This window comes from Oryzias latipes, chromosome 14, assembly GCF_002234675.1.
Source record: "Oryzias latipes chromosome 14, ASM223467v1".
In the NCBI taxonomy this organism is placed as follows: domain Eukaryota; kingdom Metazoa; phylum Chordata; class Actinopteri; order Beloniformes; family Adrianichthyidae; genus Oryzias; species Oryzias latipes.
In genome coordinates this window covers 12,786,466-12,808,230 of record NC_019872.2, presented here as the reverse complement: position 1 = coordinate 12,808,230, position 21,765 = coordinate 12,786,466, and the positions used below count along the sequence as shown (strand labels likewise).

Genomic DNA, 21,765 nt, shown 5'->3' with positions numbered 1-21,765 from the left:
GTTCAGAGCACTGTTTAGTGGGTCTAGATGACCCAACTCCCAATGTTATAGTGCCGAAGATAGCACAAGGGTTACGGAGTGTAAATTCCATTTAGGTTAGTTTTGTTAATTTTTTTCTTATTTACATTAAATTTATTATTTTAACCTTTCACGTAGCTTTGAAACTTTTTAGCTGAACCAATTCTTATTGGTCCGGTGCTAAGTCCCGCCTTCTCTGACGTAGATCTTTTTGATTGGTTCCGACAGGTCTTTGCTCCCAGAAACACAGAGGGTGGGGGGGATTGTACTCATGCTAAAATGTCAAATAAATGCAGTTTAAACTGTTTAACTGCGCCTCCTTCCTCCTCTTCATCGCTATGACATCATTTATGTTCGTACTTGGATTAATAAGGTAAATGTAGAGCAATAATGATCTAAACACCACTTGCTGTAATTTCCTTTTGACACTAGGCATTGTATGAAAAGTGCTTTATAAAAATAATTTGATTTGAATTTACACCAAATTGTTTAAATGTAGCTCAGTTTTACGTTTCCAGCTTTTCAGTAGACACGTTAGAAAAAAAAACAATTTTTGCATTTGAGATTTATATATCCTGTTAGGCTTTATAATGAGGTTTGTTTACAAAACTTTTAGAAAAATAGGACAAAAAGTATTTTAAAGTTCTTCACGGTTGTGTTTCTGTTTAACACCCAGTCACTGTTTCCTGATATAAATATATTGAAATAAAACAAACAACAACAAAGAAGCAAACAAAAAACCTTACTATTTAAAGTGATCACTTCATATTTTGCACTCCTTAGTTTCCCTAATGAAGATATTATTGTTCTTGACTTAAGAGTTCTTGACATAGAGCTGCACTGCCACCTATTGTTCAAAAATGACATCTGACACCTTTTGTCCTGCCGGGATAGGTTTTTTTAGTTGAAGAGTGTTATGAGTTAAATTGCTAAAAGTAAGAAAACCATGTGACATATCATAGTTTTAAGTTTCATAGGCACTTTAACATTGGGAGTTGGGTCATCCAGACCCACTAGACAGTGCTCTGAATCTTTTTTCTTCAATGATTTGGGATCTTCACTGGTGTCCATGGATTACATGAAATCCTCTCCACCTTTATCCACCTTTGTCATGGTAGGAATAGCACGTCAATGTAAGGGTGGGGTCACCTAAGATAGCACCAAGGGTTAACTGGTGCCCTGTGACTACATGTGTGCAGGCTCCATAAGATTAATCTGAGGAGGGCAGCTCTGCTTCTACAGGCTGCAGGATTTTCCCTTAATTTTTTAACAATACTTGTGTTCAACTTCTTTTTCCTAAACACCTGTCTTAGTTTCTGCTTTTACATTTACTTTTGGGTCAGTATCAGTTTTTCCTCTTCTTTTGGACGTGAGCTCAAAATAAAAACAGCTTTAATTCTTTTTTTTTACTGCTGTGTCACCTTAGGGCTCCATGCAGTGACTTTTAAAGGTTTTTTTTTTGTCTGGTCCACATACAAAAGACATAGTTAAAGAGAAAATGAGCTCATGATCATCACCTGCAGAGTACCTCTTCTTCCTGACGATTACAGATCATTTGTAAATGTTGAGTTTTTAAATCCGAGAAATATTTTGAGGTCACGTGTCTGACTGCATTAAAGAAATAAGCATGTAATAGTTTTTCAGGTCTTACGGTTTCATTTCAGACTTTTTTATAGGATTTTTCCACCCGATCCATTGAAATCACCTGCTATGCTGCGTGTATGAAATCTCTGCAATAGCAGTTTTTCTTTCCTGCAGTTTTATGTACAAAAATGCCAACTTAATTTTCATAATACAAAAAGTTTAAAGTATAAGATTAAAACTTTGACATTTCATTTTAAATCTAAATCAACAACCAGAAAAAAGTATTTGTTCTGGCTTTGTTTATTGCCATGTCTAAACATGTTATTTATTAATATTATTTAGTGGAAATGTTTTGTATACTGCTTCTAGAAAGGATACATGTTCTAATCGAAATGTTGTTCCAAACCGAATGCCTGCGCGTTTGTGTGGAGGAGCATCTTTTGAAACTTTTTTTCCATCACAGAAATGATGCGGCGTCATCAGACTGTCAGAGAAAAAATATTGTCAGTGTCTGAAGGGCGCAGACATGGGAGGGGTCCCATGGGGAGTGGGGGGTCTTAGGCACTAAGAAGGTGAAAGAAGGAGGTTCTGTGCATGTAGACCCTTCCCACAGGCGCGTTAGCCTTGCTGAATCACGCGTCCGCACAATAACGCAAAGACAGTTTGCGTTGTCCTCCCCGCAACACCTGCGTGCGCCTTTTGGAGCATCATCTCGGAGCATCACAAAGTGGATGTGGCATTAGGGGGGGGGGGGGGGTAGGGGTGGAGGGGGTCCTGCGGTTACTTGCTGCTGCAGCAGAGTGCGCAACAAGAGACGCGGGACGGCTGCGCCAAAACTTCCAGCAGGTCAGCAGGCGGTTCTTCAGTGCGTAAAAGTCCAGGACTCTGCGGAAGTGACTGAAACTGTTCTTTTCAAATCCGTAGAGATGAAGGAAAAATCCAAGAACGCGGCGAAGACGAGGCGGGAGAAGGAGAACGGGGAGTTCTACGAGCTGGCCAAGCTGCTACCTCTGCCGGCGGCCATCACCTCCCAGCTGGACAAAGCCTCCATCATCCGGCTGACCAGCAGCTACCTGAAGATGAGGGCGGTCTTCCCCGAAGGTAAGAGAAGAGCGCCTAAAGTAAAGCCACAAACTCTTTGAAAATTATCTTTGTCTTTGTAATTCTATTCCAAGAATTACATGAATAAAACTGAACTGCAGCCGGATTGAGCCCAACTCGTTTTCTTATATCCTCTGCAGAAAAACCCAAAACTTATTTTTTTAAGCAGAAACAAATCAAAATAAAAGTGCGTAAAGCTTTTATTAAATTCGAATTGTAATCATTCCTTTTAAAATATTTTAAATCAGACAGGAAAATGTAAAATAAAAAGTCTAAAATGAATGAATACGGTGAAAGGCGCTTTTCTCTTCATACAATTGTATAAATTATTATTGAGAATTTTATCTGCAATCCATCACAGCAACAATCAGGTTGTCGAGTTTATTTGCCTGAGTTCACTTTACAATCTGTGAAAACAAGCGCTGTAAGATTTTCTTTACGCGTTATTTCTTTCTTTTTTCAACTTGATTCATTTCATCGTTTTTGTTTTGAAGTGAATGAGCAGGAAAGGCTGCAGATTTCCTCATGTCATCCCCAGAGGGAAACCGGCGCTTCAGACAAGCAGGCCGGTTGTTTTCTAAACGAGCCAAACTCTGCAGCATCAGCGCGTTTGCTGCGCGTAAAAAGGCCAATTCCTGCAGCCGTTAACAACAATGACACGCGCCGCTGTGAGGACTAATTATCCCAACGCGCATTATTGCCTTTGATTGGGCGCAAAATCCAAAATACATAATTAGAAGCGCAGACGGACATTCCCCCCCCCCCCCCCGCGCTCATGCAGCAGCAGCAGCATATCAGGGACTTTGCTGCAACAAACAGGAGAATGAAATGAAAAAGCAGATCAAATTGTTTAGAGACAAGACAAAATTAAAGAAGAGAAGAAGAAAGAGCGGAGGTATGATACATATCCGGGACCAGACCATGTTAGATATAGATAAGACCTGTTCATTTATTTTTGTTTGCACATTTCAAAAGACCAGGACGTTTGAAATCTGTTTGAGCCTTCCGTTAAAATAAGAATTGGGGAAAAAAAAAGATTTCCAGTCATTTTCTAAAGATGAATAGATGACTGCACTAATAAAGAGGCACATTAAATGAGAATGAATTAAAAAAAAAGTTTTGCTTTCTTTAGTATTTATGGATATGGATTTAAGGAACCTCAAAATATAAAAAATGTAAAGTTCTTAAAACATATGTTTGCAATAGTTTGTCAAAAATAAACAGTTTCAGAGTTTCTCAGAAATAAAATATCGTATTAATACATTTTTTAACAGTCAACTTTTAAAATATATATTTTAAGTGAAATTTTTTAATGCCTCCAAAATCAGATTTCATTTTTCAGTTTGCAGCAATTTTCATAAAGAACTTTAATTAAAAGAACAACTTTTATCTAAAGTTTTTAATGAGTTTATGCTTTTTATTTGTAATTTTAAAAACTTAATACCAGTTATTATAGGGAAAATGGTCTGCTAATGCTGGTAATGAGGTAAAAATAAATAAATAAATGCCAAATGTATGTAGACCTGGAAATATTTATTTTATAAATCTATATTCCCAAACGATCCTAAATAAAATGTATCTTCCTATTTATCGTTTATTATTCCACTTCAGAAAATTTTTTCATGTTTTATCACTCATTTTGATTCAGATGTTGTGTGTTCTTCAATATCATACAACATTTTTTAATGAACATATGAATAGAACATAAGACAAATTAAAAATGAATTACTAAACGACCAAATTTCCTGAACTAACATACAACATTTTTAAAAAAGAGATTAGCTTTTATGGTAGCTTGAGGATTTTCTTGAATGCCATTCTAATTCAAGAATGAAATAAACAAAAAGTTAGATCCTTTACCACTTTTACTTAAGTATTTTTCCGTTAGTCAGTCCAGGTGAACCTCACATTGTGTTGAGTAATTCTGCTGACTCAGAATTAGAAAAGCTCTTCTCCTGAGCCGACTGTGTAAATGTGAATTCGGTTCTATTAATTTGCATTAACGTCACACTTGGCAAGAATCAATTTCCTCCAGTTCTGTGTCACAAATGAATCTGACAACAAAAGGATGTCAGTGGCTTTCAGTGGATCGTCCCGTGAGACGCACCGTAAGAAGATGTCCCTTGAGAGCGATCTGTCCTGACAATGTGCACATTTATTTTCAGTCTTACGTTATTTTTAATAGAAAAACAAAACATCCATCTAAAGTTTATCATACTTCTGCACCTAAAACAGATGGAGATTTATTTTATGATAACCTGTCAAAAAATTCAGATTACTGTTTGGATCACTTACTGATTGTAGACCTTTTTTCGGGGTAAATAAAATAAAAACATGACGAAACAAATGGAATTGTAAGTTTCTTCTTTTTGAGTCTTTTCCAGACCAGCAAACTCATAATTTTAATATGCATTGAGTGTTTTTTCTCCTTTAAGATTAGCTTGAATTGCTCCGTCCTTCAATTTCTTTAAGATAAACTTAAAGTTCTGTAAGATTTATTGACTTCCTATAAAATGAATTGATCGTTCCCAAATCTGCTTTGCACTAATGGGATAAGACCAGACAGCCTAATGAAATACATCAATTATTATTTCATCTTTTTTTTTTCAGCAGTCAAATTTTTACCCCAAATTATCCACAATCACGTATGTATTTTTTGAAACATGAATGACGTTATTTTCTGCACAGTTCCTATCCTTTTTTTTCCTTCAAGTTTTTACAATGACAGGCCTTTTCTTTGCTCCAGTTTTGTTTGAAACAACGTCATAAAAGCTGACAAGTTCCATTAGGCGACTCGGTTAGAAATGTTAGATGCTGAATATGTGTCAGTCGACATTGGACCCATTGATGACCTTTTAAGTTGTATTTTAGATATCGAAAATTAAGAGGAATCTTTTTCTAACTGCAGGCTGCACGCCTCCTGACAAGGACCAGAAAAAGGAGCACATTATTTTGAAATGTTTGCACTGGCTCGCAGTCAGCTTTAGGATCGACCTTCATTTTTATCAGACTTTCAGTTTCTGACCCCTGGAGTCCTCAGGGTCTCAGATGCAGGTCTACTGGTGGTCCCAAAGGTCAGAATAAAAACCCACATCGAGGCCATGTTCCACCACTGTAGGCCTCGCATTTGGAACAGCCTAACCTGAGGATGTGAAGACTTCATCCACTGTGGAGGTTTTTAAGAAAAAAAACTTATCTTTCTTGCTGAGCTTTAAAGTAGGTTTTACATTTCCTTGTACTTATATTAGATTTCATAGACTGTTGTTTTCCTGCTTGTTTTTGTAGAATGTGTTTGTGAGTTTTATTTTGAATACTACTTTTACTATTATTTAAATTATTTGTTTTGAGGGCTCAAGTCTGGGTCTCTATCCCCAGCGCGGATAAAATACAGGGTTGTATTAAAAAGGGCATCTGGCATAAAAATCTCTGCCTGTTGACTCAGTGAAAGCTGATTCGCTGTGGCGACCCTTGAAGGGATATGCTGAAAGGTAAACAACAACCATGAGGTGTTCTGTAGCAAAAGTGCGCTGTAACCCCTTGTGCTATCCTAGGCACTTTGACATTGGGAGTAGGGTCATCTAGACCCACTAGACAGTGCGCTTAACCTTTTTTCTATAATGATTTGTAAACCTCACTGGTGTCCATGGATTACATGAAATCCTCTCCACCTTTATCCACCTTTGTCATGGTAGGAAGAACACGTCAATGGTAATCTTGACCTCATAGGATACCACAAGGGATAGAACAGTTGAATTTGAATATTGTTCAGAGTTTATATCTTGTTTTGCCTTTTCTACACAGCTGTATAGAGCTGTTATGTGACATATTTTAACGCTAACACCAAGAGCTTAATCAGTGTTTTATGCTATCATGGCTGGTATTTCCCATCTTCATTATAACACAGCACCGCTGTTGTGGCCTGATTGACCAGTTGTTTGTCTGCAGGTCTGGGTGACGGTTGGGGGGAGACATCAAGCTCCTGTTCTCTGGACAGCGTGGCAAAAGACCTCGGTGCTCACCTTTTACAAGTAGGTGCAGTTGGGTGCCCTCTTCTCCCCTTTCCTGTTGTTACTGTGTCCCTTTGTTTCAACTCACATCAGAATTTTATGTTTATTGATCAGCTGTAGACTCATGCAAGCTCTGCTGAGCAACTCAGTTTTTATGTGGCAAAATGCTATTTTTAACAAAATGAACGTAAATGAGCTCTACTCTTGGCTCCATTTAAAATACCTTACAAAAGCAATAAGCTTTAATGCTAAAAGAGACATTTGGGTCTGTTTCTTATGGACCGAAACCCAGCGAAAGCCACTAAGTCTCACCTCACTGTCAGATTAGACTTTATTGTAGCTGCCAGCAGCAGTTTTAGTTTGGATGGTCCAACAGCAATGGTGCACAGGGCAGTAGTGAGTAAAGGAAATAATAATGATAATTAAAAAAATACAAGGCAGAAGGCAATTTCAAAGAAAATACAAGAAAGCACGATAATAAAATTGAATGTAAAATGGAATATGTTTGTTAACACTTGCTCAGAAAAATGCAATTGTCACAAATGTTTACTGCTATAATGACACTGTCATAACTGGAATCATTTTTGTGCCAATGCTTTAACAAATGTTTAAAACTAATAAGAAATTAAAAGTTTTCTTTTTAATAAAAAATAGTTGAACCTCTTAACAATAAAGGGTCAAATGTGAAGTTTTAGGATTTATAATAAGGTAAATCATGTAAAGATGGGAAGCAACCCCCTTAATGTGCTCTAAAAATTGATAGTACAACCATATTTTTACCAAATTGTGCTTGTTGAGAATGATCTCCTTCTTCTGCTCCCCCAGACCCTGGATGGTTTTGTGTTTGTCGTTGCTTCTGATGGAAAAATCATTTACATCTCAGAGACAGCATCAGTCCACCTCGGCCTGTCCCAGGTGAGAGCATCCTTCTTGTGTTGCACGGAGGGACAGGTCTGCTTTTACTTTCACTGGGTACTGATTACTTCACGCCCCAGCACATATACTTGTGCATGCTGGAAATGTATGTGTTGCAGGTGGAGTTAACAGGAAACAGCATATTCGAGTATGTTCATCCTTCAGACCACGACGAGATGACAACCGTTCTTTGTCTTGGCAAACCACAGCGACATCATTTCTCCCACGGTTTGTATATTGTCGGTGAATTTCATAGAAAAATGGTGGTAATTTCTTACGTTAGTCTTGATTTGATTGGACCGTTAATAATTTGTTTCCTATTTGTATTTGGCATAAAATTAATTGAGCGTAAAACCTCACCTAACCTTACTTTGCACAAAGGTCTTCTGCATTTTCAACAGCACAAAAGTGAAAGTAGTAACATGAACACTCGTGTCATCTTATTAGGTTCAGTTGTGGGGAAACTGGCTGAAAGAAAAGCTAAATTAACTTCTGATTTGTCTTCAGATAGACACTGAGGGGAGTTTTTCTGTTTGTGCCAAATGGAGTGTTAGTAATGTTTAAAAAAATGTGTTTTTGCTCAGAGTTTGAAATTGAGCGCTCCTTCTTCCTGAGGATGAAGTGTGTTCTGGCAAAGCGAAATGCAGGACTGACATGTGGAGGATATAAGGTACGTCTGGACATTCTATTTTTTTTGTTGAATCTGTGTCTCAGTCTATAGATGATGAATATAATCCTTGAACTGTACAGTATTGATCTCTGTGGGCGAATCTGTTGTATCTTTCCTTTGTTTACTTGCTTAATATAATAATAATAATATAGGGTGTCACTACTGTTCTAGAAACAAGGCGCACATTTGAAGATTTCCTAACTCAAACAGAAGTACACCAGCAATGGTTTGGATGTTGTATTCAGATGTACACTGCTGTGTAATGTACGGTTTTACACCCTTGAAAACTTCATCTACTTTTGTGTTGCTGTTTACTTTCATTTCTCAGCTGCTTTCTATGGCAGTCTGGTATTTTTACATAGTTGAGGACTCATTGGTTTATGCGCTGAACCTTTGAACCATGGAGAATATTTTCTTCTGGGCTTTTCAAGTTTGACTTTTTTTGTCTGCTCATTTTGGGCTGCAACAATTAATAATGGACAATAAATACATACACTGACCAAAAATATAAACGCAACACTTTTGTTATTGCTCCCATTTTTTATGGTATGAACTCAAAGATGTGAAACATTTTCCACATATACAAAATAACCAGTTCTCTGAAATGTTGTTCACAAATCTGTCTAAATCTGTGAGAGTGAGCACTTCTCCTTTGCCAAGACAATCCATCCCACCTCGCAGGTGTGCCCTATCAAGATGCTGATTAGACAGCATGATTATTGCACAGGTGTGCCTTAGACTGGCCACAAGAAAAGGCCACTCTGAAATTTTCAATTGTATCACACAGCACAATGCCACAGATGTCGCAAGTTTTGAGGGAGCGTGCAATTGGCACGCTGATAGCAGGAATGTCCACCAGAGCTGTTGCTAGGGAATTGAATGTCCATTTCTCCACCATGGAGGAGTGGCTACAACAGATAACTGGAAAGACCTCAGACCTCTCAGTCCAGAAAAGCGCAGTGCTAGGAACAGCTAAGATACTGCGCAGGACCCTCAAGCTCCCAGGCCTCTGGTAGAGGACCCGAGCTTGGAGGAGAAACCACACGCGGAGGGTGAGAGGGGCGTTTTTTTTTTTAATATATATATATTCGGTGCTAATATGTCGATGTGGAATTTCTTTGTTTGGGTTGGGTATTTTTTCTCCAAAATGTTATATCTTTTGTACATTGTGAATTGTAATGGGACATCACAGTCATGGCATTTAGGGGGGCATTGCCCCCCCCCAAACCAATATCCACCCCTGATGGGTTCTCCAAAGGTTGTGTGATGGCAAGTAAAAGTTCTATATTTGTTTTGTTTTTATTAATAATGTTTATCTGCTGTATAGTTTAACCCAAAAATGTGCAAAAAAAAAAAAATAGCAAACAGATGAGAGTTGCTGGAGGTTTTATAATCATTACGTTAACTTCAGGATTTCTAAAGGAATAATCGTACAGTTTGGTCCCCATGCTGACATTTCTGGCTCTTATTGATGAGGGCTCTCATTCATCCAGGGTGCGTTGTTTTGAAGTTGGGTCAAGGCATCTGGACTTAAGGTCTTCTTTCTCATTTAAGTGGCTTCACCAGTCTGATTTTAAAAGCTAAAGGCTTGGGAGGGGTGTTTAAGTGGGGTTCAGGGCTGGAGTAGAGAATTTAGCATGTGACCTTCCTAAAGTGAGGTGATCTGTTCAGAGTCTAATCAGTTTTACCCAGGAACACCTGAAAATAGCTCCAGCAGACCCCTGTGATTCTGGATCTCGGTGAAGCATGTATAGGAAAAGGATCAATTGATCTTTATTGATCTACCTCTTTAATGATTTAAAGTCAAAGTCAGACAACTGCAGACAGCTGCAGCAGCTATCTAGTACCATTGACAAATGTTACTGCTATTATTATAGTAAAAAGGTTTTTTGTTGCTATAAAAACATTTTTTTTAACCTGCAGAATACAAGAGCCAAGCACTTTCCATGATGTTGATAGCAAACCTTAACTTTTCTGGCTTTTTCATATTTTTTTTAAGAGAAACTCTTTTCAAGCTCCACCTCATTGTGCTGATAAAGTTGAACAAAAGCTCATTCTCATGCCTGCCAGTGTTTGTCCAATGTTTTAGGCTCACAGGGGGATCCGTCAAAGCAAAGACCCACATTACCAAAAAACATAATGTGTGAGTAACTAATGTAGCAGCTGAAATGACTGAACAGAGGATCCATGACTCAAAAAAACCTCATTGGTCATATTTTCTGACTTTTGCTACCTGATATTGTATTTGTACTGTAAGTTACTACGGCAAATGGAACGGTAATACATTATTAACCCATTATCTTTGAATTGGCGTAAATTTTTTCACAATTATATTTATTTTTATTTTTTTCAATGCTGCTAACCATTTACAGAGGACAAGACAAATAACATGGGGCGTCTACCAATTGGTCATACATTGAGGCAAAAATACCCCCAAAAGTACTATCTATGCGAAAACACAACACTAATATTAACTATCCCATTAGATCTACCCTTTTGTCAATCATTTTTTATTTATTTTTAATATAAAGACTTTTCTACATGGGACATGTTTTGTCCCAACTCCTTAAGAATCAGAGAATTTAAATTTGGCGTCATGACTTGAAAAAAATCCTTTTATAAGGATCATTGTTCTTGTTCACTAAAGGATAAGGTTTTTTTTTAAAGGAAACTGTTTTTTTGTGCTACATTTCAAGCTTTTTACCTCAGGGGAGTACTTTAAATTCCTAGACATTTTTTAATGATGTTGTAGAACTCCTAGATCTGTGACGGTGTTGGTTTCGTGCTGTTTCAGGTCATCCACTGCAGCGGTTACTTGAAGCTGCGGCAGTACGTGATGGACATGGCGCTGTATGAGTCCTGCTATCAGACTGTGGGTCTGGTGGCCGTCGGTCACTCCCTGCCCCCCAGTGGGATCACTGAGATCAAACTCCACAGCAACATGTTCATGTTCCGGGCCAGCCTGGACTTGAAGCTCATCTTTTTGGACATGAAGTAGGAGACGTTTGACTGAATGGGTGAATGGATTAAAGAAAGTCACTGTGATGAGAGATCTTTGTGTGTCGATAATTCAAGTGAACCAGCTCTAAGTGGGACTGTTGATCTCCTCATGATGTTCTGTAAGGCAGTCATGTTCCTAATGGTGGCCTAACTGTTTCTTTTTCCTGTGTGTTGGAGCCAGGGTGGCTGAGCTGACAGGCTACGAGCCTCAAGACCTGATCGAAAAGACTCTGTACCACCATGTTCACACCTGTGATGTCTTTCATCTACGCTATGCTCACCATTTATGTGAGTGATAGTTATAGAGAAGATATGATGGCTTATATATAACAAGAAAAGGCAATTTTTCTTATAGTGGAGAAAAAATGCATTTTTAGAGTAATAAAATGCATTGGATATACTTTCTCCAAAGTTTAATGTTTGAATCCTTAAAGTTTTGAACCATCTGATAGAAAATGAGCTAAACCGGAACAATAGCAGACCACAGCATCAAGTTGTCATCAGGTGATTTTGGTCTCTAACCTTTAGGCAGCTTGTTTTCCGCACACCCCCCTGTGTAGTCTCATTGAGGAATTGAGTTTGGTAAACACAGTATTGCTTGGTAGTCAATGGGCAACCTCATGACCCCATGACGTCCAGTTTGATACCAGTTCAAAACTTACAAAAATTGGATCCATATTTTTTCCTCCACTAGGTGGCTTGTTACAAGAAATTTAGTTCCAACTCCCAACAGAGTGGTTTCAAAACATTTTATTTTTGCCTTTTAATATCCTAGACAAGTGTAGAGTGAATATTTATGACAATATAGATTTTTTACAATCTCAGATCAAGTTGAAAACAATGTTGTAGCATTCAAGCTACATTCACACCAACCTCGCCAACGCACATTCAAGCAACCACTTAAAACTAAAAATCTCTAAGTAAACGTGTGCAAACATGGGTTTTGGACCTCTGCAATCAAAACTCTCTCGTTCAGGCATAGCAACGCAAAATTCTATGACTGTCTCCGGCTCTACGCACAAAACGCATGGCCATTGAACACACGTTGAAAGTTAAACCTGGTTGAACTATGACCTATCAGGGACACAGCTTTTGTAGTGGCGTTTAGGTGGTATCCTTTTTACTTCACAGAAGTGCCAACCGTTTTAAATTAACCATGGAGAAGAAACTAATAATTGTAGTATACCCGTGCGAAATTATATGACACCAAGTCGTTCATATATTGGAATAGAGCTGAGAAAGGAAAAGACTGAGGCAAGATTCACGAGATTTAAGACCGTTTAGACATTTTGCAGCCTCTTCCATCTGTAGGTGGCAGCATCGGGTAGCAACGATCCAGTGTGAACACTGGAGAATGTGCTTTAACCCTTGTACTATCTTAGATGACCCCACCCTTACATTGACGTGTTCTCCCTACCATGACAAAGGTGGATAAAGGTGGAAAGATTTCATGTAATCCATGGACACCAGTGAAGATCACAAATCTTTGAAGAAAAAAGGTTCAGAGCACTGTCTAGTGCAGGGGTGTCAAACTCATTTTAACCGAGGGCCACATCAGCATAGTGGCTGTCCTCAAAGGGCCAGATATAACCTATACATGAAACTAAATGTAATGAAAAATAAATGTAACTACTCCTCAATGTTAAATAACTCATTTATTCATTGATTTATTCTAACTTTTTAAAGTGACAATTACAGTTGCATAGAAAACATATGTTTGCTTGTTATTCTAGCATAAATCCTTTCCATTTGATTCTGTCAGGTTAGGTTATGTGGACAGTGTTTAAGTCCTAATGTCTAGTTGCCAAATCCGATATTTCAATTTCAATTCCCCCAAGATATGAATAAATACACACCAATTTTTATTTTAAGAAATTAAAAACTTTTATGCTCTCGAGACATCTTCTCAGAATATTCTATATTGCCCAGTAATAAACAGACTGCAGACACTGTCACCTTTCTGGTAGCCATGAAGCCTGACACCCATGAAGAACGCGGGGCAGGAGGCTCCGCCTTTGTTTATACAGACACGTAACGTGGCGCTGCACAAAATATTTTCCAAACCAAACATGTAGTGATATTCATCTAAATCTAACAGTGTGCACTCATGTTTGGTTTTACAGGGTGACTGAGAACAGTAATACCCCCCCCCCCCCCACCCCCAACACAAAATCCTCCGGCGGGCGATCGTGTCGCGCACTTAAGAACGCACGCAGCTTGTAACGGAAATGAATACAATGGAAATTAATCATTAGAACACAGTAAATTTGTCGTATTTCTTCGCGAAACGGAAACTTCTGTTGTAGAATGAGGATGTGTGCTTCTGAAAGCGCGTGCCTGCGTGTGTAAGGGAGCCGCGTGCCGCGGAGGCACTGAGAGCGCGTGACGAGAGAGAGTGACAGCCGCGGTGGGAGAGAAGGAGAGAACAGTCGGAAAGAAAGAAGGAAAGTCTGACCACAGGACTAGCAGAAAAAAGAAATTATCAGCAAAGATGAATGTGTTTATTATAGTTCCAATCACCCACCATTATACTGAACTTTCAAAAAAAAAAAAAAAAAGTGCGGTGATGCGGTGATGAGGTCATCGTAACAGCTCTACTCGCGGGCCACATTTGGCCCGCGGGCCTTGAGTTTGACACATGTGGTCTAGTGGGTCTAGATGACCCAACTCCCAATGTTAAAGTGCCTAGGATAGCACAAGGGTTAAGAATGTGCTTTTAGTGTGTTCTTGAATGTGCATCACATGCTCGGTGTAAACGTAGCTTCACACTTAGCGTTCAATCTTTAAACTCTTTTGTGAGCGTTTTCCCAAAACTTTCAGGCTTTTGTTCCTCCTTGCTCCCTATTTTCAGACGTATTCTGCTAAGATGCCCTGCAAAAACAGAATCTTTAGAAAGTAAAAAGACCCTTGTTTCAAGAAAAATTGTCGTATTTTCTGTCTTGCAAGGAAAATAATCTTATCAAGAAAGTTTTTCAATATCAAATGGATCTTAGTTCAAGGAAAAATCTTAGTGGCTAATTTTTTTTCCCCTCTAAATACGAATTCTTGGTAAGACCCATTCTCACCCCATTGGCAGATTTTTTGCTTTTATAAATTGATATATATTTTATTTTCAAGGGGGCAAGTTTCTGCATTGGGGCCACCTCAACAGAGCTGAAACTTTACTATTTCAAGACCAGCGTCTAGAACTGCTGTTTTAAAATGTGAGAATAGATGTGTGTGATCCTGATCTATGTGCTCCCCACAGTACTGGTGAAAGGCCAGGTCACCACCAAATATTACCGCTTGCTGTCAAAGCATGGAGGCTGGGTGTGGGTGCAAAGTTACGCCACCATCGTCCACAACAGCCGCTCCTCCAGACCTCACTGCATCGTCAGCGTGAACTACGTTCTCACGTGAGTCCGCCGCCCGCCTCTGGTTTCTGCCTGTTAAACCGCAACCCCAGCCTGTTGGTTTCCGCGCAGGGACGTGGAATGTAAGGAGCTGCAGCTGTCTCGTGACCAGATCCGTACCTGCAAGTACATGTACCAGGCTTTCTCTCTGGAGCACCATAGACAGGCCAGAACCAAGGCAGTCAAAATGAAGAACAGAATCAGAGAAGCTCCGTATCCAGAGGTGGGTTTTCTACTGGACTGTTTTACCAAAATAGGATTACTTCTATGGTTCACTGAAAATTTTATAAAGCTTTGGACACACTGGGCATTTGTCCATAGCATTTAACGAATTCTTGAACGAGAGTATAGCCAATGGGTTTCACACTGGGTAAGGAGGGAGGGGCTTCTTCTTTTCCTTGTTCTGCTGTTTACAAGTGTCTGCCACCTACAGTTGGTGCAAATCTCGTGAATTTTGCTCCAGGCTTTTTCTTTCCCAGCTCTATTCCGATGTGTGAAAGACTTGAGGTCATATCATTTTGGCCAGGCACAAACCACATTTATTGACATCTCCTCCATGATCAATTTTGAAACGGTTGGGTCTTCTGTGGATTAAAGGGACGCATACATACGTCACTAACAAATCCGAGTCAATGATTGTGTTCAAAGTTCAACCTTGCTTTACGTGTAATACACGTTAAATGTTTGGGCGTTTTGTACGTAGAAAACGTTCGTAGAAACTTGCGTTGTAAAGCACGAACGCAAAAGTTTTGAACCTGGAAGCCAAAAATGCGCATTTATGCTCTTTTACAAGGACTTTTTATGGGAAGTGGTCGTTTGAACCCATGTGGTGTGAAGGTAGCTTTAGAACATTAGTATTTATTACATATAATTATTAATAAAACAATAAACCTAAAACTTCTTTTTACCTTTAGCTTGATCTCTGGAAGAGAGGAGTCCAAACGTTTTGCAAAGAGGAGCAGATTTGTTTTGGAAAAAGTGTAACAGGCCCAATCATTCGGCGTAACATTCTTTGAACCTTTGTAATAACATTAAATGCAAATGAAATGTTTAATAAAGAATTTTTAAAAAACTAGCCATGGGATACTTTTTATTTCTTCACACAGAACAGATTTATGTCTAAATTCAGTTTTTTTGGCCACATGTAATTGATTTTGAGACAGGAGCCTGTGGGACGGTAGACATTTGAGCGTGGTCGCATTTGGCCCACAGGCCGGACTTTGGACATGCTTTCTATAGAATATGAGTGATCTACGTTTGTTGCTGAATAGCATAAGGCTTTCATGAGCTCACATTTTCTTACTGAAGGTGCATTGGAAGGAAAAATCTCCATGTTTGATGACAACTGGTGGCAAGAGAAGCTCCAACTTGCCCCTTAAAGCAGCTCAGATCTCCTACAGCCCAGCGTACCACCTGAACCTGCAGTATCCCTACAACCACCAGCGGCCGGATCCTCAGAGCCAGATTACATACTCAACCACCTCTTCTCAATTCTCCCAAAAAATCTTTGGCTCTCTACATGAATCTCTTGGATGGAACTTCAACAGCTACAAAGGTACACCTTCAATAGAACGCATTTTGAACGCACAGGCACTCCCTTAAACAAGTTTCTGTTTTTTTTCTCAGGTCTCGACCTGACAGCTGAGCAAAGATACGCCTTTGATTGTTCCAGCGGCAGAAGCCATCCTACTGCCGGCAACCTGAAGCAAGAACCCTGTGATCCTTTCAAATCTCTCAGTAAGGACCCCAATGTCTGTTATTCTCACCGATCTCCTTCCATCAAGGACAGAGAACGCCTAAACCAGCAGATCGGACATAAAACAGGAGTCGATCCGGAGCTTAGCGGTGATCGGTTGAATGGCGTGGACCATTCTCAGGCCGCACAAATGGAGCAGAGAAGAAGACTCTCTATGACAGAGAACCCCAACAGCCACCATGTTGTAAGATATCCACCCCCAATAAATACCCTGCATCAGTTTGGAGCTGTTGCTAAGCTACAGGACAGGCCGGCCGAGAGAGACGAACAGACTTTGACTCACGCTGGGGAAATAGGAGTACACCGAACTCAGAGCACGCTCTTTAACTTCCAGCAAACTTTGGGCAAACAGCGCTCTGTTAAAGTGAACCCTTTCAACAGCTGTTCAGCAGATGCTAGCGGTTACCACGGCAAAGACACGACCTCTTACCGCTGCCATAGCACCGGAACTTGCTCATCCCCCGAGATCCACAGAGAGGCCCCGCACTACAGCGGCACTTCTGTCATCATTACAAACGAGAGGTGACCGACGGTGGACGAGCCCCAAATCCTTTTTATTTATGATTCATTTTGAACATTTTCTTTTTTGGATTTCAAGCTCAAACTAACCTTTTGGAACACATCATATAAAAAGTCAGAACCTCTTTTAATCCTAAAAAAATAGACATTTTGATTGAAATAATTTTTGACAAATAGTTTTTTTTTTCAGATTGGCTGATGTAAATACATTTTGCAGATGATGTACTTGAACGGTTCAACAAAAAAATTTAAGATTAATCAGATTAACACCACAAACCAACGGTGGTGCATGAATATCTGTTGCCCTTTCACTTTAATTTTCTCACTTCTTTGGCGTCTGTGAAATGAAAACTGTTTTAAGTGAAGACCCACATCTGCTGACAAGGTCTCCTCCTGATTTTTTTTACGTTTTTTTTTTTAATTTCAAATTTTAAGATTCTCTCTGACAGGAAACATACCGAATCAAAGCAAGATTATTTTCAAAGCAAAAGGAATATGGAATGATAATTTGGACTGGAATTTGATAAATAATTTATCATGACATCTGAACATCCTAATGAGGTCAAAGTATAAATTTGTTCACCCTTTTTCTCTTCTGATGGCTTTAGTGTTTTCGATCCAAAAAGTCAAACCATTTTGGCTCCAGAAGTACCTTAATTTAGCATCTACATGAAAGCAAAAACATTAGTGAAATTTTTTTTCCTAACTAGAAATAAATTCAGGCACTAAAAGGTTAATGAAAATTTAAATCCATACATATTGACATAGGAAATTAAATAAATAAAGTCAAAAATGAAGCCAGCCAGCATTTAGCAGGGCTGCTTGGTTTTTAGTCTTTATTTATTGCCTCTGTATGTTGGATGAACTTTTTTGTCTTCATGTCAAAAGGTGTTTTTAAGAAAGAAAAAAAAAACACACCATAATATTCAAACTGGTTTTTGTTGACGATTTGCCTAATAATTATTTGCAACAATAAAGAGTAAAATGTGTTGAAACAATGTTCTCATTTTGTTAAAACCGTTTTTACCATCTGTTTAAAGTCACTTGATGGATGCAGAAACAAATTACTTTCACTGGAGTTACACTTTTGGTCACACGTTTCCTTTAAATAATAAAATTAGGTAAGAGATTAGATTTTTTTCCCCCCTTACTTTTATGAAAGGAGAATGATCCCTAACTATTTTGAAAACCCTTTAAGACATTGTACAAATTAACTTTAAAGACGCACTCTTTGACGTTGGTGTTTTTTACACCATTTTTCTGATGATAGAGGACAACAACCTAGGTTAAACATTGCATTTCTGAATATTTCTTGGTTCAAATTGTTATAAATCTGGAAAAGAGCGGGTTTGTTACATAGAAAATACGCTGGGCGGGTCTCAAGCCTTCTGTTCCGCTCCAATCTAACCCATCGCACTTGTAGACAAATGGATCCATGTATGTCTTTGTTTTTCTTGTCTGAGCTGGAATCTGGATCAAAACTGTACGGCTGGATAGCTAAAAACTTCAATATTTTGTTGCACCTTTAATGTAAAGTTGGGGGTGAGAGAGGCTGTAAGCTAGCAGGAGAGCGTTTAAACAGATGGATGACGGAAAGGGGGATGGGATTGCTCCTTACCCATCAACTACTGTTGCTCTGCCAAAACTATGTCCTAGAAAACTGCATAATCAAAAACTGCATAATCATAAATAATATCAATTATAATATCACTGGAAAGGCTTTTAAAATACACGATAGGAGTGGGGCTTTAAAATGTAAAAAACATTTTTCTCCAAAACAACTTGTCACCTAGTTCATTTTTGTGCGACAAATAAACTGTCAAATATAGGAGGGGATTTAATTTAAAGAAGTTAAAATAAAGTTGAAAGTAAAGCAGATGTGTGTAATGTTTTTTGTTTGACAAACTGTTTTTAACGGAAATTTGACTAATATAGAAAAGTAAAAGAAATGAGACGCAAAATTTAAAGAAAATGTTTATTTAACACCAAACTTTTAATGATCACTGTTCATTTAGAATAATTTATTCCCATTTTTCCCCCAATAACGATTAAATATACAATATATCATAAAAATATTTATTTGCTGTTGACTATGGCACACATAATCTTTATTAGGTACGTTCATTCAAGTGCTCTTTGACCCAAATCTATCATCAGTCAATTGTGAAGCAGCAGCATTTAGAAATGCTGCCATAATAAATATCTCTAAAATTCAAGTTTAAAGAATGTTGATAAATATTTATCCCAAATTGGAAACTACCTTTTTTTTCTGGAACAACCTTTTTTTTTTCTGATGAAAAATTAAGTACTGATGCGACATCACGCCACAAAGTCTCCAAAAACACCGGTTTTCTTTTTCAATGCTCAGCTTAGGTCATCTGGGTGGTTAATAAGGTTGAAATCCCTTGCAGCACTTAGCAATTAAAGCAGCAACCTGTACATTTATGTATCTACCCATCCCTCCAGTTGTCTACGGCATTGCTGCCAATCAAAGACGATTCCCTGAAAAATGCTTTCATGAATTCCATTCTACGTGTGTCTCGGTTAGAAATGAGGTTCTTCAGGAATGTCTGACCAGCATTTTTGCAAATATACAAACTGCATTTATTCATTCAAACTAAACTTGCTATAAAGATACATTATATTACATTTTTCTGTAATGTTTTGCTGGGATGGATTTCAGCTTAATGCCAGGCATCATGTAGGAATGTGAAAAAATAATCTGAGTTGAGTAGTTTTATTTTGAAAATGCCTGGGCTCTCTTTGGCGACATCCTGTGACAGTCGTGTTTGTGCATAGAAACCACTTTCCGTGAAAAACAGAAGAGTTCAGGATGCTTCAGCTGCATGTACGACCTGTGGAGTGAGCGTGCTCAACATCTCCCACTGCTGTTGAAATGTGAATAAACTGGAGTTAAAAAACACATTTATGGTTTGTGCTTCACATTTGAAACTCTGGGTGATTCTTCTAAAAGAGTCACTTCAACGTGCTGTAACCAAGTAAAGAAATGACAAATAAAAGTAAACTGTCTAAACGTCCGTTTCTTTCCTGAAGTGCTGCTTGTGCTAGATATGAGGGATGTTGCTCTTAGCGCCGCTTGATGACCACTAGGTTCCTCAGCATGTCAAACGAGTTCCCATCAGGCTCCAAGGAGACCAAACCCTGGCTTTGACTGTAGACCTGCAGGAAGCCGTTGTCATCCAGACTCACCACCTCCATCTGCGGTCCTTCATCGCTCCAGAGACGCACATGAGTTCCACTGATGGAACACAAAGTCACGTGTCAGCACGCCACAATGTCACAAAACCAAAAACCGTGTTCACACATTGTCAAAGTGGAGAGCACATTTGGAAGAAAACTGAGTATTTAAACAAAGACCTGTGACATTAGACCAGCAGTTTAAAACTCATGTTATAGGTGAGCTCCTTTATGAATAAGCCAGGAATTACAGTAACTTTTATTATCAAAATTCATGCCAACTTTATGTATTTTAAATCTACTGATAACTGATAACACACAAACAGCTCTGCATCGGTGTAACCTCTGAAATTTAAATTTGACCTTAAAAAATAAACACAAATCTACACGTTTAAATCAGAAGAACTTTTCAAACAAACTCGAAAAGAATTTAAAGACAGCAAACCAACAAGAAAGTGGAAAAAATCGATTAAGGACCAAATTAAACGTAATCCCAACTAAAAACTGTGAGAAACACAAACTGATAAGTGATCCAGTAATGTTTCTGACTGTTTAATCTAAAAGGTTTGACATTTTCTTTGTTTTGCAGGGTAAATTTTTGGTGATGATTCTTAGTTATTTATGTTATCACGAGATTTTGCTTTTGAACTAGATGTTAGAAGCCGATCCAAGAGCTGCTCATTCAAATACCGAAGAAGCTACTCAGATGAGAAAATAACTGAATAAATTCTGGTAACATAGTTAAAAGAAAGGCAGAATTTGATTTAATTAATTAAAAATATTTTGAGTTTGGTTAAAAATGTGATTTTCTAAAAAAATTAAGATCTATGACCAAAGGACTGACACTTGCAGAACTCACCTGTGCAGCCATCTCTTATAGTAGATGGGCAGAACGCCGTCTGGACCTTCCTGCTGAAAGCGGCCGATGAGCGTTTCCAGGCAGTTTACGGTGCGAGCGATTAGTAAGGAGCAGCTGAGAGGCTCCAGGCTGCAGCCGTTCTGTCTGTTGTACTGCTGGATCAGGTCATTGATGCACACCGTCGGGTTGCTGTTGGTTACGTTGATGCCACAGCCTGCAGGACACATTTTCACAGGAGTTTTTGGTTCCATGCATCTGCAGGCTTGTCCAAAGACACATTTTTAAAAAGTTCATCTGGATTTTCTGCTAAAAACGTAGCCACAATTTTGGTTCTATTTGCGTTTACTTAGCATTGTCTTAATGAATTTCAGTTAGGTCCAGAATAAAAAAAATATATATATATATTTAAATAAAACCAATTTAGGTTATAGGTACAACTAACATCAGTGTGGACTCAAATATTAGTTTGAGGATCATCAATTCAAATTTCATTCAAGTACTCATAGCTTTTTCTAGAGCGTTACACTTAAATACAGTAGCAGGAAATGTATTTTTATGGTTAAACTGCTCTGTTCTTTTTTTTTACAAGATAAAATATAATATTTAAATCTATGCTTGCTTCTATTGTACTTCAAGTTGGTGCAAAAGTATTCGTCCGTCTGACTCTTTCAGTGCAGTTAAAGTATTTTAAACTAATCAAATAACCTCACAAAGTCAAGCAAGTTCATTACAAATAGCAGCCAGTC

At 38.5% G+C, this 21,765-nt stretch overlaps 2 protein-coding genes across 2 annotated transcripts in view; one reads left to right on the top strand and one right to left on the bottom strand.

Annotated features, from left to right (window-relative positions):
• Nucleotides 1-310: 310 nt before the first annotated feature.
• Nucleotides 311-18,838, top strand: sim2 (single-minded family bHLH transcription factor 2). The gene is made up of 12 exons (XM_004076453.4): nucleotides 311-391; nucleotides 2,527-2,703; nucleotides 6,649-6,731; nucleotides 7,536-7,625; nucleotides 7,745-7,853; nucleotides 8,210-8,295; nucleotides 11,090-11,289; nucleotides 11,477-11,583; nucleotides 14,543-14,690; nucleotides 14,760-14,910; nucleotides 15,996-16,242; nucleotides 16,314-18,838. Exons 2-12 carry the CDS (start codon nucleotides 2,529-2,531, stop codon nucleotides 16,967-16,969), a joined length of 2,052 nt encoding a protein of 683 aa, XP_004076501.1. The 5' UTR covers nucleotides 311-391; nucleotides 2,527-2,528; the 3' UTR covers nucleotides 16,970-18,838.
• An 85-nt stretch (nucleotides 18,839-18,923) lies between these two features.
• The window catches only part of hlcs (holocarboxylase synthetase), a 29,348-nt gene continuing 26,506 nt past the window's right edge, over nucleotides 18,924-21,765 (bottom strand). Inside the window, exons 10-11 of the mRNA XM_004076454.4 lie at nucleotides 21,020-21,233; nucleotides 18,924-20,221 (exon numbers count right to left, since the gene is read on the bottom strand). Coding sequence (XP_004076502.1) covers nucleotides 20,050-20,221; nucleotides 21,020-21,233 — 386 coding nt within the window. The 3' untranslated portion in view covers nucleotides 18,924-20,049. The remainder of the gene's footprint in view (nucleotides 20,222-21,019; nucleotides 21,234-21,765) is intronic.